This window comes from Trichosurus vulpecula, chromosome 4 (assembly GCF_011100635.1).
Source record: "Trichosurus vulpecula isolate mTriVul1 chromosome 4, mTriVul1.pri, whole genome shotgun sequence".
Taxonomy (NCBI): domain Eukaryota; kingdom Metazoa; phylum Chordata; class Mammalia; order Diprotodontia; family Phalangeridae; genus Trichosurus; species Trichosurus vulpecula.
The window spans coordinates 171,907,763-171,921,343 of record NC_050576.1 but is presented as its reverse complement, the minus strand read 5'-3'; the positions used below and the strand labels follow the sequence as shown (position 1 = coordinate 171,921,343).

General features: G+C 40.2%; 1 protein-coding gene across 6 annotated transcripts in view; it reads left to right on the top strand.

Moving 5' to 3' along the window:
• MSI2 (musashi RNA binding protein 2) overlaps positions 1–13,581 on the top strand; it is a 525,661-nt gene that overhangs the window by 170,747 nt on the left and 341,333 nt on the right. For all 6 annotated transcript variants that reach the window (XM_036754986.1, XM_036754987.1, XM_036754985.1 and 3 more), the window contains exon 6: positions 2,517–2,609. In XM_036754986.1, the coding sequence (XP_036610881.1) occupies positions 2,517–2,609 (93 nt within the window). The remainder of the gene's footprint in view (positions 1–2,516; positions 2,610–13,581) is intronic.

Sequence of the window (13,581 nt, the reverse complement as noted above, 5' to 3'; positions counted from 1 at the left end):
ACAAAGCATTTTTGAAATTGTAATGTAAGTGAAGTTGAAAGGGGGATTGGACTCATGACACAGCTTTGGATTTGGGGAAAAGCTTTGGATTTGTAGTCCCGGTGGACCTGGGTTTAAATCTGACTCCGACATTTACTACCTGTGTGGTTTTAGGCAAGACAACTTTCTCTACCTGACAGTTTTCTTCGTATGTCAAATGCGGGTGTGGATGATATGACCTCTAGTGACCCTTTCAGCTCGAAATATGATATTTTAATGTGGTCTTCTGTGATTCATCCACAGTCTATTTAATAGGCATCTTTTGAAGTCCGTGTTTAGTATGTAAATATCACCTTTTCCAATATGGGCAAAGCTTGAAAAATTTATCAAGTCAATTTGTTGGGGGCCAGTGAAAGTTGATGGTTGGGGAAAGTGGTTCAATTTGGGATCTAGAAAGAACTTGTGGAATTTCTGTATATACTTTTTTTCCCCCTTGGTCTCAGTCAGGATAGGATCAGAAGAAGAATCTTGATGACTCTAAGGGGGGGATGGCTCCAGGAAGAGTGGGAAAAGACCCTAGGAGAAGCTGGAACATGGGGAGATTTCAGGTAGACGTAGTGCCGTTAGGACAACACACATTCTAGGAAAGGAAGAAAACAAGAATTCTTTACTCCAACTCCCTGTATCAGTTGCCCACCTGTTCACTGAGAGTCACTGTGAATTATTCATGGACCACAAAATGTCAGAGATAGAATGGACCTTGGAGTCAACCAGTATACTTCTCATGGGTGGAGCAGTCAGAAGCATTCTGGACATGGAGTCAGGAAGATCTGAATTCAGATCCGGCCTCAATAACTTACTAGCTGTGTGATCCTGGGCAAACCACTTCACCTCTGTCTGCCTCTGTTTCCTTATCTGTAAACTGGGGATAATGATAGCACCAACCTCTAGTGTGTTATGAAGACCAGAAGAGTTAATGTTTGTAAAGAGCTTGGCAAACCTCCAAGTGCTCTGTAAACGCTAGTTTGGTATTACTGTTATCATCTGCACTATTATTAGTCCTCCTCTCCCTCCCCCTCCTCCTCCTCCCATCAGGTCCCTGAAACCCAGATGGTAAAGTGACTCGTCACAAGTTCACAATGAATTAGCAGCATTAAATCCCAAGTGTCCTAACTTCTCCTCTCCTGCTTTTCCCACTATGCTACTTTGTGGTGATTCCAACTATAGTTTTTTGTTTTTTTTTACCCAAGTACAATTATCCCTTCCACATCACAGAGGTTAGGAGTGTGGTGCCCCGCCTGCAATCTAGAAAATCCACAGAAAATTCTTTGGCCCTCCCTTCATACCAGAGAAAAATTCTGAATTATTATGGTATTAAACGTTCATATCACACAATACTATACATATATTTTATGCATTTCTGAGTTTCTAAACTTTTTCTGTATTGTCTGTGGCTTCAGCAAAACTCCCCCCAAATTCCCATTTAATTTCTTACGCGACCCATGATATGTCGAAACCATGATGGGGAAAGTTGCGACGTGGAAGGGATTATTGTAATTTTCAAACTTTTTTATACCTATAAAATACATAGGTATGCATATGCCTTTATATGCACATATGCTACATTGTGCATTAATTGTGCGCAGCTAAGTTACCCACAACTTTTATTAGCCTCTACCTGTGTAGCATTAAAATTTTCAGTCCTTCCGTTGTGTGTATGGAGGGAAATCAACTTATTTTCTTGTGAATACTCCTCCGTTGCCAAGGGGCTCAGACTGCTGTGTTGAGTTTTCATGCAAAGCTTCCTTTTTTTGGCCTTATTACAGCCCACCAGTCCTTACTGTTATGGAACCACCTCCTTCCAAACATCTCAGATTCAGAGTTTTAGAGGTGGAAAGCCATCTTAATAGTCTGATGCTCTCCCATTACAGATGCTGAAACTGAGGCCCAGAGAGGTGAAGGAATTTGTTCAAAGGTCACATAAGTCAGTAGCAGAGCTGGGTTTCAGGCCCAGGACCTGTTAGCCCAGATCCACAAGACTCCTTTCCTCTGATGGTTGTGTCCCTTCTCCTGTTTCCAGGCTCACTGGTTAGAAAGGTGATTCTGGAACCGTTGAGCCATAAATCTGTGCTAAGATACAAAGTGATATGTCATCACTTCTTACCTGAAGGAATCATCTGTTTGAGTGTGTTTTGTCATTAGTGGTTCGATGGGTATTCCCCCCTGCCGCCCCCTATACTTAGGTCTCTTAGGAGCAAAATAGCTTTGAACGGTTGTGTTTTCTGTTTAAGTTAGTAACTCACAGGTTTTACAATTGGATCTCCAGTCCGTGGATTACAGCAAGTCTCCAAATTGGAAATAACCAGTTACTACCTACAGAATCCACTTGAATTTTGAATAGATTCTAGTTGGCTTCCTGGAGAAAGATTCCAATCAATCAGATTGGGCAAGTGGCTTGGAAAAATAGTAGATAACTTCAAGTAATCTGGTTAACCTCTCTCTCTCTCTCTCTCTCTCTCTCTCTCTCTGTCTTGCAGATGGTCACAAGGACAAAGAAAATCTTTGTGGGCGGATTATCTGCGAATACAGTTGTAGAAGATGTAAAGCAATATTTTGAGCAGTTTGGCAAGGTAAGTGCCTGTGTTTTGGATGGTGGAGCCAGAAGGTTATCCATTTTGTGTCTGGAGTTCTCTTGCTACCTTCAGAAAGTCCTAGACTGACTCATGTTCATGTGTAAGTTCAGATGAAATCAGTAGGAGTTGAGAAGGAAGAGTCAGATTTGTAGTGAATGTGCTGTGTTGTATAGACCTCCATGACCTTTCAGTCTGATCTTGATGGCATTTTGATATCACATAGGGGGAGGGGCTAGGAGATTAGGGGTGGGGGTGGGGAATTAGTGGCTGAGGATTTGGAAAGAGTCTGGATTATGAGTCTTAGGTGATGGTGGTTTTGACAGAAACTAGAGAAGAGGGTTCTTAGTCATTAGTTACCTGGTCTGATGTTGTTGCTTTCTGGAAAATACATTGACTGAATTTCAGAGAAAACGTAGGAGGATTTATATGAACTGATACACAGAGAATGATGAGCAGAACCAAGAGAACAAGATGTAGAATGACTACAGTAGTTGTAAATGAAAGTGATTAGTAAAAGGAAGTTGGGCTATTGAGTAACGGAAAAACCAGTGAACAGTCCAGAGAGGAGATGGTGAAACAGACCCTTCACTCATGACCGAAGTGGAGAACTAATAGGACTGAATATTGTAGACATTGTCAGGTGTGGTTTGTGTATTGGATGATTTTGCTGAATTGTTTTCTTTGTCACTAGGAATGTGGAATCTGGAGGGGGAAATAAGTGGGGGGGGAAAGACTGATATGATATAAAGACAAAAGGCACCAGTAAAACGTGCAAAAATGTAAAAAAGAGGAGCAAATTCAATTTTAGTATGACATTTATTCTACTCCTTTAAGTCTAGAAAGTAAGATCTAAGACTTTCTCATCTACGCCTTCATATGTCTATAATGTACCCAAATGAAAAGGTCCAAAGCTATGGAAATTATATGATTGTTCTTCTGTAAGAAGGAGGGAAAAAATATGTGGAAATTGTAATAAATCCAGAGGAGAGAAAGAGAGAGAGAAAGGGACAAAGGGAGAGAAGAGGGAAGGAGAGAGAGAGACATAGAGACAAAGATTAAGAGACACAGAAATTGAAATAAACATGGATGGAGGAGGCTTTCTTGGGTTCTGTACAGCTGAGCCCTTCTCTGCTAAGACACCCAAGGGAGAGACTGAATGCAACCAACCTATAGCTGTTAAGAGTTCTCAGGCTGAACGTCTATGAGATAGCAGTAAAACTATCCCTAAGGCCTTTGTTGCCTAGAACAGGCTGGGAGCAACATTTAAAGCCATAAATCAGTCAGGAAAGAGTGTGGTCTTTTTGCTGTGTATTTACTTCTGCCTTGAGGACCCCTTTTTTTGCTCCGTTTCCATGGGGAATCGGGCCCCATTGAGCTTGGCATTTTCCTCTGAGAGGCGCCTTTCTTGGGCATGTGTGTTCAAGCACCCTGCATCGTGCCTTGTGCGGTGCACACTATGCGCTTAATTAAAATGTTCGTTGAATTGATTTCAAGTGGGGCAGCTGTTATGTCGCCATCCCCATTGCTGTCCTGGGATAATAACACCTCACGTTTATAGAGCACTTTGGGGATTGCAGAGGTCTTTGCATAGAGTATCTCAGTTGACCTTTGCAACACTGCTGTGAGGTTGGTGATCTTATTATCCCCATTTTACAGGTGAGGAAACTGAGCCACAGAGTGGTAAAGTGATTATTTTTCCAGTGTTACACAGCCAGTAACTAATTATCTGCAGTGGGGTTTGAACTTGGGTTTTCCTGACTCCCTACTGGGCTTTCCCACAGTGGCTGAGCCTCTGGGGGAGAGGGTGGCTGTTACCACACTGCCAGGTGACTCAGTCTCTCCTTAGCTTTGCACCATCTCTTCCAGGTCTGCTTTATTGTTTAATTTATTGTGTGAGGGTCCTTTTTCTGGTGCAGATTCTGTGATATTCTTGACTCTTCTAGACTCCAAAGGGTTGACACTTTGTACGCCTCTGGTTTAGAGGATGTCATTTTCTAGGAATGGTCAGTCTTCTGTTATCATAAGATCCTTAGTTTATTGAGTGATGGAGAGCCTGCATGTAATAGTGCAGGGACTCTTAACCTTTATTTTGTGTCTTGGACTCTTGGCAATCTGTTGGAATCTGGGGTCCTTTCCTCAGAATGATGTTTTAAAATAATTGAAAGAAGTACTAAATTTCACTTAGAGCTTAGTAAAAATAAAAATAAAAATTTCGCCCTGTCCTTGTTCAGGAATCTCTTGAAATCTCTCCACAGACCCCTTGGTGGTGGTGGGGTATCTATGGATTCCAGGTTAAGACCCCCTGCAGTAGTTGATAGAGAACTGAATATGAAGGCAGAAAGACCTGTGTTCAAATCCTGCTTATTGTCTCTGTTATTCTGGGCAAGTGCCTTAACTTCTCTGTGCCTCAGTTCCCTCATCTATAAAATGAAAGAGTTGGACTTAGTTGCCTTCTAAGGTCCCTTCCAGCTCTAAATCTCTCATCCTATGTCTAATAGTCATTAGGCCATGAACTTGGAGTAGGTATAGGGCAACAATAAACCTATCCGATGACTTGCTCTCACTGTTCCCATCCAAACCAAGAGCATGCATTTGTGAGATCACTGAATGGGAGTAAGTAAGGTTATAGTCTTTGGCCTTGGGGTGGAGTTTTTCTCCACGTGAAGTTAATCGACCCACATGGGGATCGAAGCCAAGTAACAGAAAATCAAAACTCTTTATCCTGTCCTTCGTAATTTGGCACATTGACACAGCTGTCCCCCAAGGTTGATTCTGAAACAACTTTACAAATAGCTTCTTGCCGATTCCCTTGGGTGAGTGATGATTAATGCCAAGAAGGCCGTATGGAATACCAACGTATTGGTTGAGTATTTCTCTGTAAAGCTGGCTTAAAATACCAGGCAAGTGTTGTCTAACATCTAACACCACCTTGCTAGGGGAGGAGTCTGGAAGGAGTTGAACCCTCTAATTTCCATTGTAGGTTATATGTTGATCGGATGATGAGCCCACTGTGGAGTAAGGGTAGTAGAGATGCTCTCATTCATGAGTTGAAAATCCTTTTTTTTTCCCTTCAAGTCTTAACCTGTTTTGGAATTTTATAAACATATTGAAGGATATAAAAAAAGGAAATTGACTTTGCTTAGGAAACACTTATTACATTGCTCCAAACAGGTTCCTGCCTGTCAGTACACTGAATCTCTCCTCTATACCCCTACCTCTAAGTCTCGTCTTCTTAAAAAAATAAAATAAAACTTGTAACAAAACACATTTAAAATTGTGGGATTTTTTTATTACCTTTAGAACATATTTTGTTGGCATTTTTATTTTTACAACAGCTGTACTTCTGATCGTGTCCTTCCCTTTTCCCTTACCCAGAGATCTAATCCTTGTATCAGAGAATAAAAAAAGAAAGAGGGGGGAAAAAGCAAGTTGGCAAAACCAACACACCAACTGACTGAGGGTATATGTAATATTCCATAACCTTAGTCTCTCTCTTTTTATGTTTATATTAGCTTTTTAAAATCTTCAAAATTTAATAAATTCTATTTGAATAAATTCTTTTCAATAAATTCTAATTCTAATAAAAAGCTTCTTATATAGCACTTTACAGTTTACAAAGCACTTTATATGTATCAGTAATCCTGTTAAAGTATCCATTTTAAAGTACCCATTTTACACATGAGAAAAGAGAAGTGATTTGACCATGGTCGTATAGCCAGTAAGTGGCAGAGCTGGAATTTGACCACATGTCTCTTAGATTCTCATTAAATGTTCTTTTTTTAGAAAAGTCTTATTGATACTTTTTAGCCATGGTTAACATTTCCCATGATCATTTCCCCAATGTAGTTTTCTCTTGTGAAAAAGAGTTATTCCTGTACCTTTTCCCAAACCTATAGACCACACATTGCTATCTCACTCCTCTGGTGGTATGATTGGCCCTAGTATTGATCCGAGTTCTGCTGTCTTTCAGTATAATTTTCCTTTAGAGGATTGTGGTTACTTTGTATGTTGTTCTTCTGGTTCTCCTTATTTGGCTTTGCATCAGTTCATACAAGTCTTCTCAAGTTTTTCTGAATTCTTCCCATTTAATTCTCTTTTCATGACACTGGAAAGCAGACATATAAACGAACTCTTAAAACAACTCCACTTTTGTCAGGGAATGGGTTAACTGTAGTTCTCCCACATACATACATCCTCCCCCAGTTGGTACTTACTGTGTATAAAACCACTCATTTAATTTTTCAATAACATTTACAGAATCCGGCAGGATGTGTAAACTTATCAAGCCTTTTATTAAAAGACTAAGGAGGGTTTTGGATATATCAAAACCATAATGCTCCCTTAGCTCATATTTTCAATGATAATAATAGTTTTTAATACATGTGCTTGCATTTCCCCTTGGCTTGTCCCCAGAATATCCTGTTGTTTCATTTGGGCTCATCTTTTGTCCTTGTGAGTTGTGTCTGCCCAACTTTTAGAACTACATATGGATTGCACCAGAATCCTAATATATCAAGTATAAGACTTAGTTCCTTTAGGCAAATATATGCCCACCCACTATTTTTATTTTTCAGTTTTTCTTTTCTTTTTTTCAAGAAACAAACATTTTTTTTCTTTCCCTCTCATCTTCCTCCCACTGGAAAAAAATCAAACCTTTGTATCAAATATCCATTATCAAGCAAGACAAATTCCCACATTGGCTGCGTTCAGATGTGTTTGTCTTAGTCTTCATCTTGAGTCCATCAACTTTCCGTATAACATGCTTCAACCTGGGTCTTCTGGAATCATGTTTGGTCTTTGAGTTTGTCCAGGTTCTTATGCTTTCCAAAAGTTATCATCCACGAAGAGATGTTAAAACACTAGAAAAAAAAATCATCCAAGCCTCAAGGAGAATATAATCACTTTGGGGGATTTGAAGCACATGTAAATAAAAGAGTTGAGTGATTCTTGTATTAGAATCCTATGACTATGTGCCCATTAATATTGCCCAGAAGGAAGCCTCATGATGATGATGATGATGATGATGATGATGATGAAGGTTTGCAAAGTTCTTTACATACATTGTCATATAATAACCTTGTAACAGCCCTGCGAGGTAGAAACAGGTATCATCACTCTCATTTCACAGTTGAGGAAACCAAGGCACAGTGGTGAAGTGATTTGCTCATGGTCACATGGCAAATAAATGTCGAAGGCTCAGGTTTTGAACCTTAGTTGTCCTGGCAACACTCCACCTGTCCCACCACAAAACAAGGGACTCGTGTGCTTTGTTGTTTTGCATTCTGTATTTCAGTGCACTAAGAGACCTCTCGCATCACTACAGTAGATGGGTACTTTGTTAGTTTTTGTTGCAGACAGCAGCCCAGTGTACTGCTATTGAGCTCTGCATGCCGGTCTCCTCCTTTCAGTATAGCGGACAAGAGAATGACAAACCAAAGGAACTTGAGATCACTTACGTCGGAGATTGGGTATTGGAAATGAGTGTCTCGTTTTTACCTCCAGCTCCCCTGACACAAGATTTTCTGGTTTAACACCCTGAGAGGGGAATATAGCTATTTGTTTATATTTTAAATGAGGTCATCAAATTGGACCACTGTCAAAAGGGGATTATAATTTGAGCAACCAGACTTGAGGAACTGTTCTAGCCTTGTTGCTGGATAACAGCGGAGCATAAATGATGGCCAGCTTTCTGAGTTCCTTCTGATGTTGCCACTACCTGGGTGTGAGACTTTGGGCACATCATTTCATCTCCTCTGAAGTGTAATTTTCTTATCTCTAAAATGAGGAGGTTGGATGAGATCATTTTAAAGGCCCCTTCCGGCTCAGTTATTTTCTGAGTCTATAATTCTGTTTTACAATAACAGTTGGGGAGTTCGGGTGTATATTTGTGGGAACAGGTAATCTTAATGGGGCAAAAATCTTGGTCACAATCTTTAAAATTCTTTTGTTACTTTTAAATACAGTATGTATTTGATGTGAATGGATGTTAGTAAGCAAAATGGCGTATTAATGAAAAAAATAAAAACAATAGCATGCCTGATATTTACTTCATTACTTTAAAAAAGATATTTTATCTGTGCCTGTGCTCCCTCCACTGATAAAGATTGTAATCCCTTTACACCTTAATGAAGTTTTTATAAGTCTTCCCTGCCTTCCTCCCTCACCTCAAAAAAACCCCACCTGGTTTAGAATCTCATTTTTTCTTTCTTCAAAGGGATACCTCCTCCACTAAGCCTTCCCTTCTTCCACTTAATTAGTAGTTCTCTCTTTGTCTTTCTCTCCTCTCACCTTCTTTCTCTCCCTCTCCTCTTTCTCTCTCTGTTTCTCCTTTCTCTCTATTTCTCTTTCCTTTCTGTTTGTCTCTGCCTTTCTCTGTCTCTCCCCCACCTCTCACTCTCTTCTTTTTTCCTTCTCTCCTTCCCTCCCTTTGCCCCTCTCATACTTTGTATTTACTTATCTACATATATGTTGCTTCCTCTCCTTCACCCCATACAAGCTCTTTGAGGAGGACTTTATTTTTACCTAAGAAAGGACTTAACCATAAGTAAGTACTTAATAAGAGTCATTTCATGATAATTATACTTATTTACTCTTTTTTTTTTTCCTTGAAGCATTTACAAGCTGAATGTTTTTCTCAAAAAAAATCTCCCTTTCCAAGGAAAGCCTCTAATGGTTCTCTTTTATTGAAGGCCCAACTTTTTTTTTTTTAATTTGTGATTAGGTTCAACTTTGGAGGATATGTCATTTTAGGTTGCAGCTTAAGATCCTTGACTTTTTAGACATAATATTCCCTCCTCTTCTGCAGTTTCTCATGACAACAGAGTAATCCTTGGCTGCTCAGCTATTTCCATTTGTATATCAAATTCATATATTTTATAGCTGTTGCTTTTTGCTTCCTTTATGCCAACTCTTCCACTCTTGTGTTTTTGTGTTCTAGAGCTGTTGTTTTCTCTTTCAGAGTCACTGCTTCTTTGGAAAAATTCTTCATTGTGCTTTTTTATTTTTTCTACCTTCTCATTTGTCTTTTAAATTTTTGCATGGATAGCTTTTGTTTCTGACTTAATTTCCTTCCTGCTGTTGTACCTTAAAAGTTTTGTTTCTCATTTGAACCACTCTGGAGTTTCTTTCTATTATTCCATAAGCTCTGGGAAGTTAGTAAACATTTATTGAGCACCTACCAAACAGGCAGATAGATGGCACAGTGCTGGGCCTGGAGTCAGAGAGGTTCACCTTCCTGAGTTCAAATCTCGCTTTGGGCACTTATTAGCTGTGTGACCTGGGGCAAGTCACTTAATCCTGTTGGCCTCAATTTAGCCCCATAAAATGAACTAGAGGAGGAAATGGCAAGCCACTCTATTATTTTTGGCAAGAAAACCCCCAAAAATGGGGTCATGGAGAGTTGGACACAACGGAAACCCATGAACAAGAAGAATGTGCCAAGCGATGTGCTACATGCTGGTGATACAAAGAAAGGTAGAGGAGAGTTCCTGTTCTCAGGGAGTTTGTCAAATTACAAATTCAATTACAAATATCATTTGTAAGCATTATCTCATTTGATCCTTCCAACAACACTAGGAGGTAGGTATTAATATTATCCCCATTTTATAGTAGAAGAAACTGAGGCAGACAGAAGTTAAGTGACTTGTCCAGAGTTGTTATCGTTCAGTCATGTCTGACCCTTCATGACCCCATTTGGGGTTTTCTTGGCAGAGATATGGAGTGTTTACTATTTCCTTCTCCAGCTCATTTTACAGATGAGGAAACTGAGGCAAACAAGGGTAAGTGACTCACCCATGGTCACACAACTAGTAAGTGTCTGAGGCCAAATTAGAACTCAGGTCTTCTTGTCTCTAGGCCAGGCATTCTATCCATTGTGGGGTTACATGGCTAGTATGCATCTGAGTCTGGATTTGAATTTAGGTTTTCCTGACCTATCCGCTGCACAACCTCCCTGTATAATAATTGTTCGTTGTTTTTATTTCTTTTTTGCATTTTTTACTCTTTTTCCCTTCTGTGTTAATGAGCTTCCTCCCTGTTGGTTTATCTGCTTGTGGGGCAGTTGTTTAATCAGCCTTTTTCCGTTGTAGACTTTGGGTCCTATATCTGCGTGTTCTTATATGCTTGTTCATGGTTTTCCTCCTTGCCCTTCCACTGCTGCGCAGACCATTTGGGGAGTTGAAGGAACCCAGCCAGATCCTCTGTTGAGAGTATTCCCTGCAGGGAGAGGGCTGGCCCCAGCTGTGTTTCCAATCCCCTTTACCTCTGGCTGGCCCTGCACTGTGTTCTGTGCTGCCCAGTGTTCCATCCCCTCTCCTTTGCTTGCCTTCCTATGCCTTCAAGTGGCTCCACAGAATCAGCGTCTGCCACTAGTCTCTTGTGGAATATGGGGAGGGTAGGACTGGGACTTGGGCTGAGTCACTGCTTTGGTGGGTTCCAGGAGGGGTGCCCCAGCTAACTTTGAAAAACCAACCAAGGAGTTTGGCTTGCGTTTCCTAGGCCTGGCAGTGAAGAAGCTGAATATTTAAGACTCTTGAGTTTTTCAGTTCTCTGGTATCTTTTATGAAATTTTACTTTGTGCAGTGCTTCTGTCTATTTTTTGGATTCAACATTGTTTTTGTTGGTCAGTCTTTCAGTCATGTCCAACTCTTTGGGACCCTGTGGACCCAGGTACTCCGTGAGGTTTTCTTGGCAAAAATACCAGAGCGCTTTGCCATTTCCTTCTCCAGTGGACTAAAGCATCCTGAGGTTAAGTGACTTGCCCAGGGTCACACAGCTAGGAAGTATTTGAGGCCATATTTGAACTCAGGTCTTCCTGACTCCAGGCCCAGTGCTCTATCCACTGAGCCACCTAGCTACCTGGATTCAATATTAAACACTCCCACCTGGAATATAACTTCTTTTTCTAAAGTTTTTTGGGGTAGGGAACTTTGCAGAAAACTACCTTGGGAGGCAGTTTGCTTTTCATATGATCAGAATTGAATTGAATTGGTGGCAGACCTCTTAAGCTTAGTTGGACCTGCCATCAAATGATGAATACATGTCCTATTGCCTGGTCGGATCTGCTACTCTTTGAGAGTTTAAGGTCACCTCCACACCTCCACATCAGGGGTAGACCTAATAATGGGTTGGAAACATAAAATCAGTGATTCACTGACTGGATACCTAAGACACATTGACTGAATCCTTAACTGTTTTAAGTCTTGCTCTGTTTGGGAGAAAAAAAAAAAAAAAACAAAGTCAAGAAAACTTTGGACTAGCCTTATCTTTCTCGTGAGTAATAGCTTAAAATTCAGAGATTATTTCTAACTACTCTCCCAGGAAAAATTACTAATGCAGAATCTGACTGATTGCACACTCAGAATTGGTAGGATGTAAATGTAATGAAGTCTGACTGTGGCTTAATGCCCGTGGGTTATAGATGAGCTTCTATGAGCAGAGACTGGTGGAACAGCCTTGCAACTAGCCCCTTGCCCAGTAATGTAACCAGTATATTTTGCTGCCCAAATAGTAATAGCTAGCGTTTATATAGTCCTTTACACTTTTAGGGTTCACAAAGTGATATAGAGATATCATCTCATTTAATCCTCACAACGACCATGGGAGGCAGGTGCTATTTTTATCTCTTTTTACAGATGAGGAAACTGAGGCAGGCAGAATTTAAATGACTTTGCCCAGGGTCACAGAGTTAGTAAATGCCTGAGGCTGGATTTGAGCTCAGACTAGGGGAGAGATTCAGGCCTCTCTGCTGTCACAAAGGCTATGCATTGTCATTTTAATAACGTTAGGCTGGACACTACTGACTGAGAATTATATGTACATTTTAATTATTATTATAATTTTTTAACAAGTTTAGTTGTTTTCCTCTTTAATTCTGCCTAAATTAAGCTACAGCAGATAAGCCAGGATGGGGAACCGAGAGGAGAGAGATTCACTGAAAGCAATTAAAATCCTTTCGGGGGGATTGGGGCAAAGAGACCTACGTACATCAATATTATCTTCAATCATTAACAAAAGGTTAAAGAATGTTGATTTCATTTAATTTACAAACATAGTGCGTCCAGATGGGATGATGGGCTAGAATGAGGCACAAATGTCCATCAACACGGAACCATTGTAAGAACGATTTATTGTCAGTGTAATATATTGGCATATGGAGACACACATAGCAATAATAATAACAGATGACATTTGTATAGCTCTGTATAGTCCAGTCTCCAACACATGAGTGTTTAACCCTGCGCAAGTCACTCAATCAGATGCTATGAATTACTGAGCCCTTGCTTATATGTCTTAGTAGAGGGAATTTCCTGACTGACAAGTTTCATATTCCAGTAAAATCCTAAATCTGGACTTTTTTGTTTGTTGTTCAGTCACTTTCAGTTGTATCTGGCTCTTCATGACCCCATTTGGGGTTTTCTTAGCAAAGATACTGGAATGGTTTGCCATTTCCTTCTCTAGTCCATTTTTTACAGATGAGGAAACTGAGGCAAACAGGGTTAAGGGATTCACCCAGGGTAACACAGCTAGTAAGTGTCTGAGGCTGGATTTGGACTCAAGTCTTCCTGACTCCAGGCCTGGTGCTCTATTCATTGCATGACCCAGTTGCCCAAATCTAGACCTTAAAGTTTACAAAACATTTTTCATTCGTGAGAGGAGAATTGTGCCAAAATGGATGGACAGCTGGCCTCTAAGCCAGTCTAACTTGTACCCAGGTCAAAGTTTGTCTTGCTTCTGACAGACATGGGCCATGAGAACTTAGATAAGTCATTTTATCTCTATGCTCTAGGCAACTGTCTTAAGAGTGTAAGTTGCAGAGAAGGCGCTGACCTGCATTAGTAGACATTTTCCTTATCTGGAAGTTTCCTATAGTAATGAGATCACAGGTCTACCCGCTATGCCCCCAGTGCCCTAGCTTTTTATTTTTATATATATATATATATATATAATAGATATATTATAGATATATTAT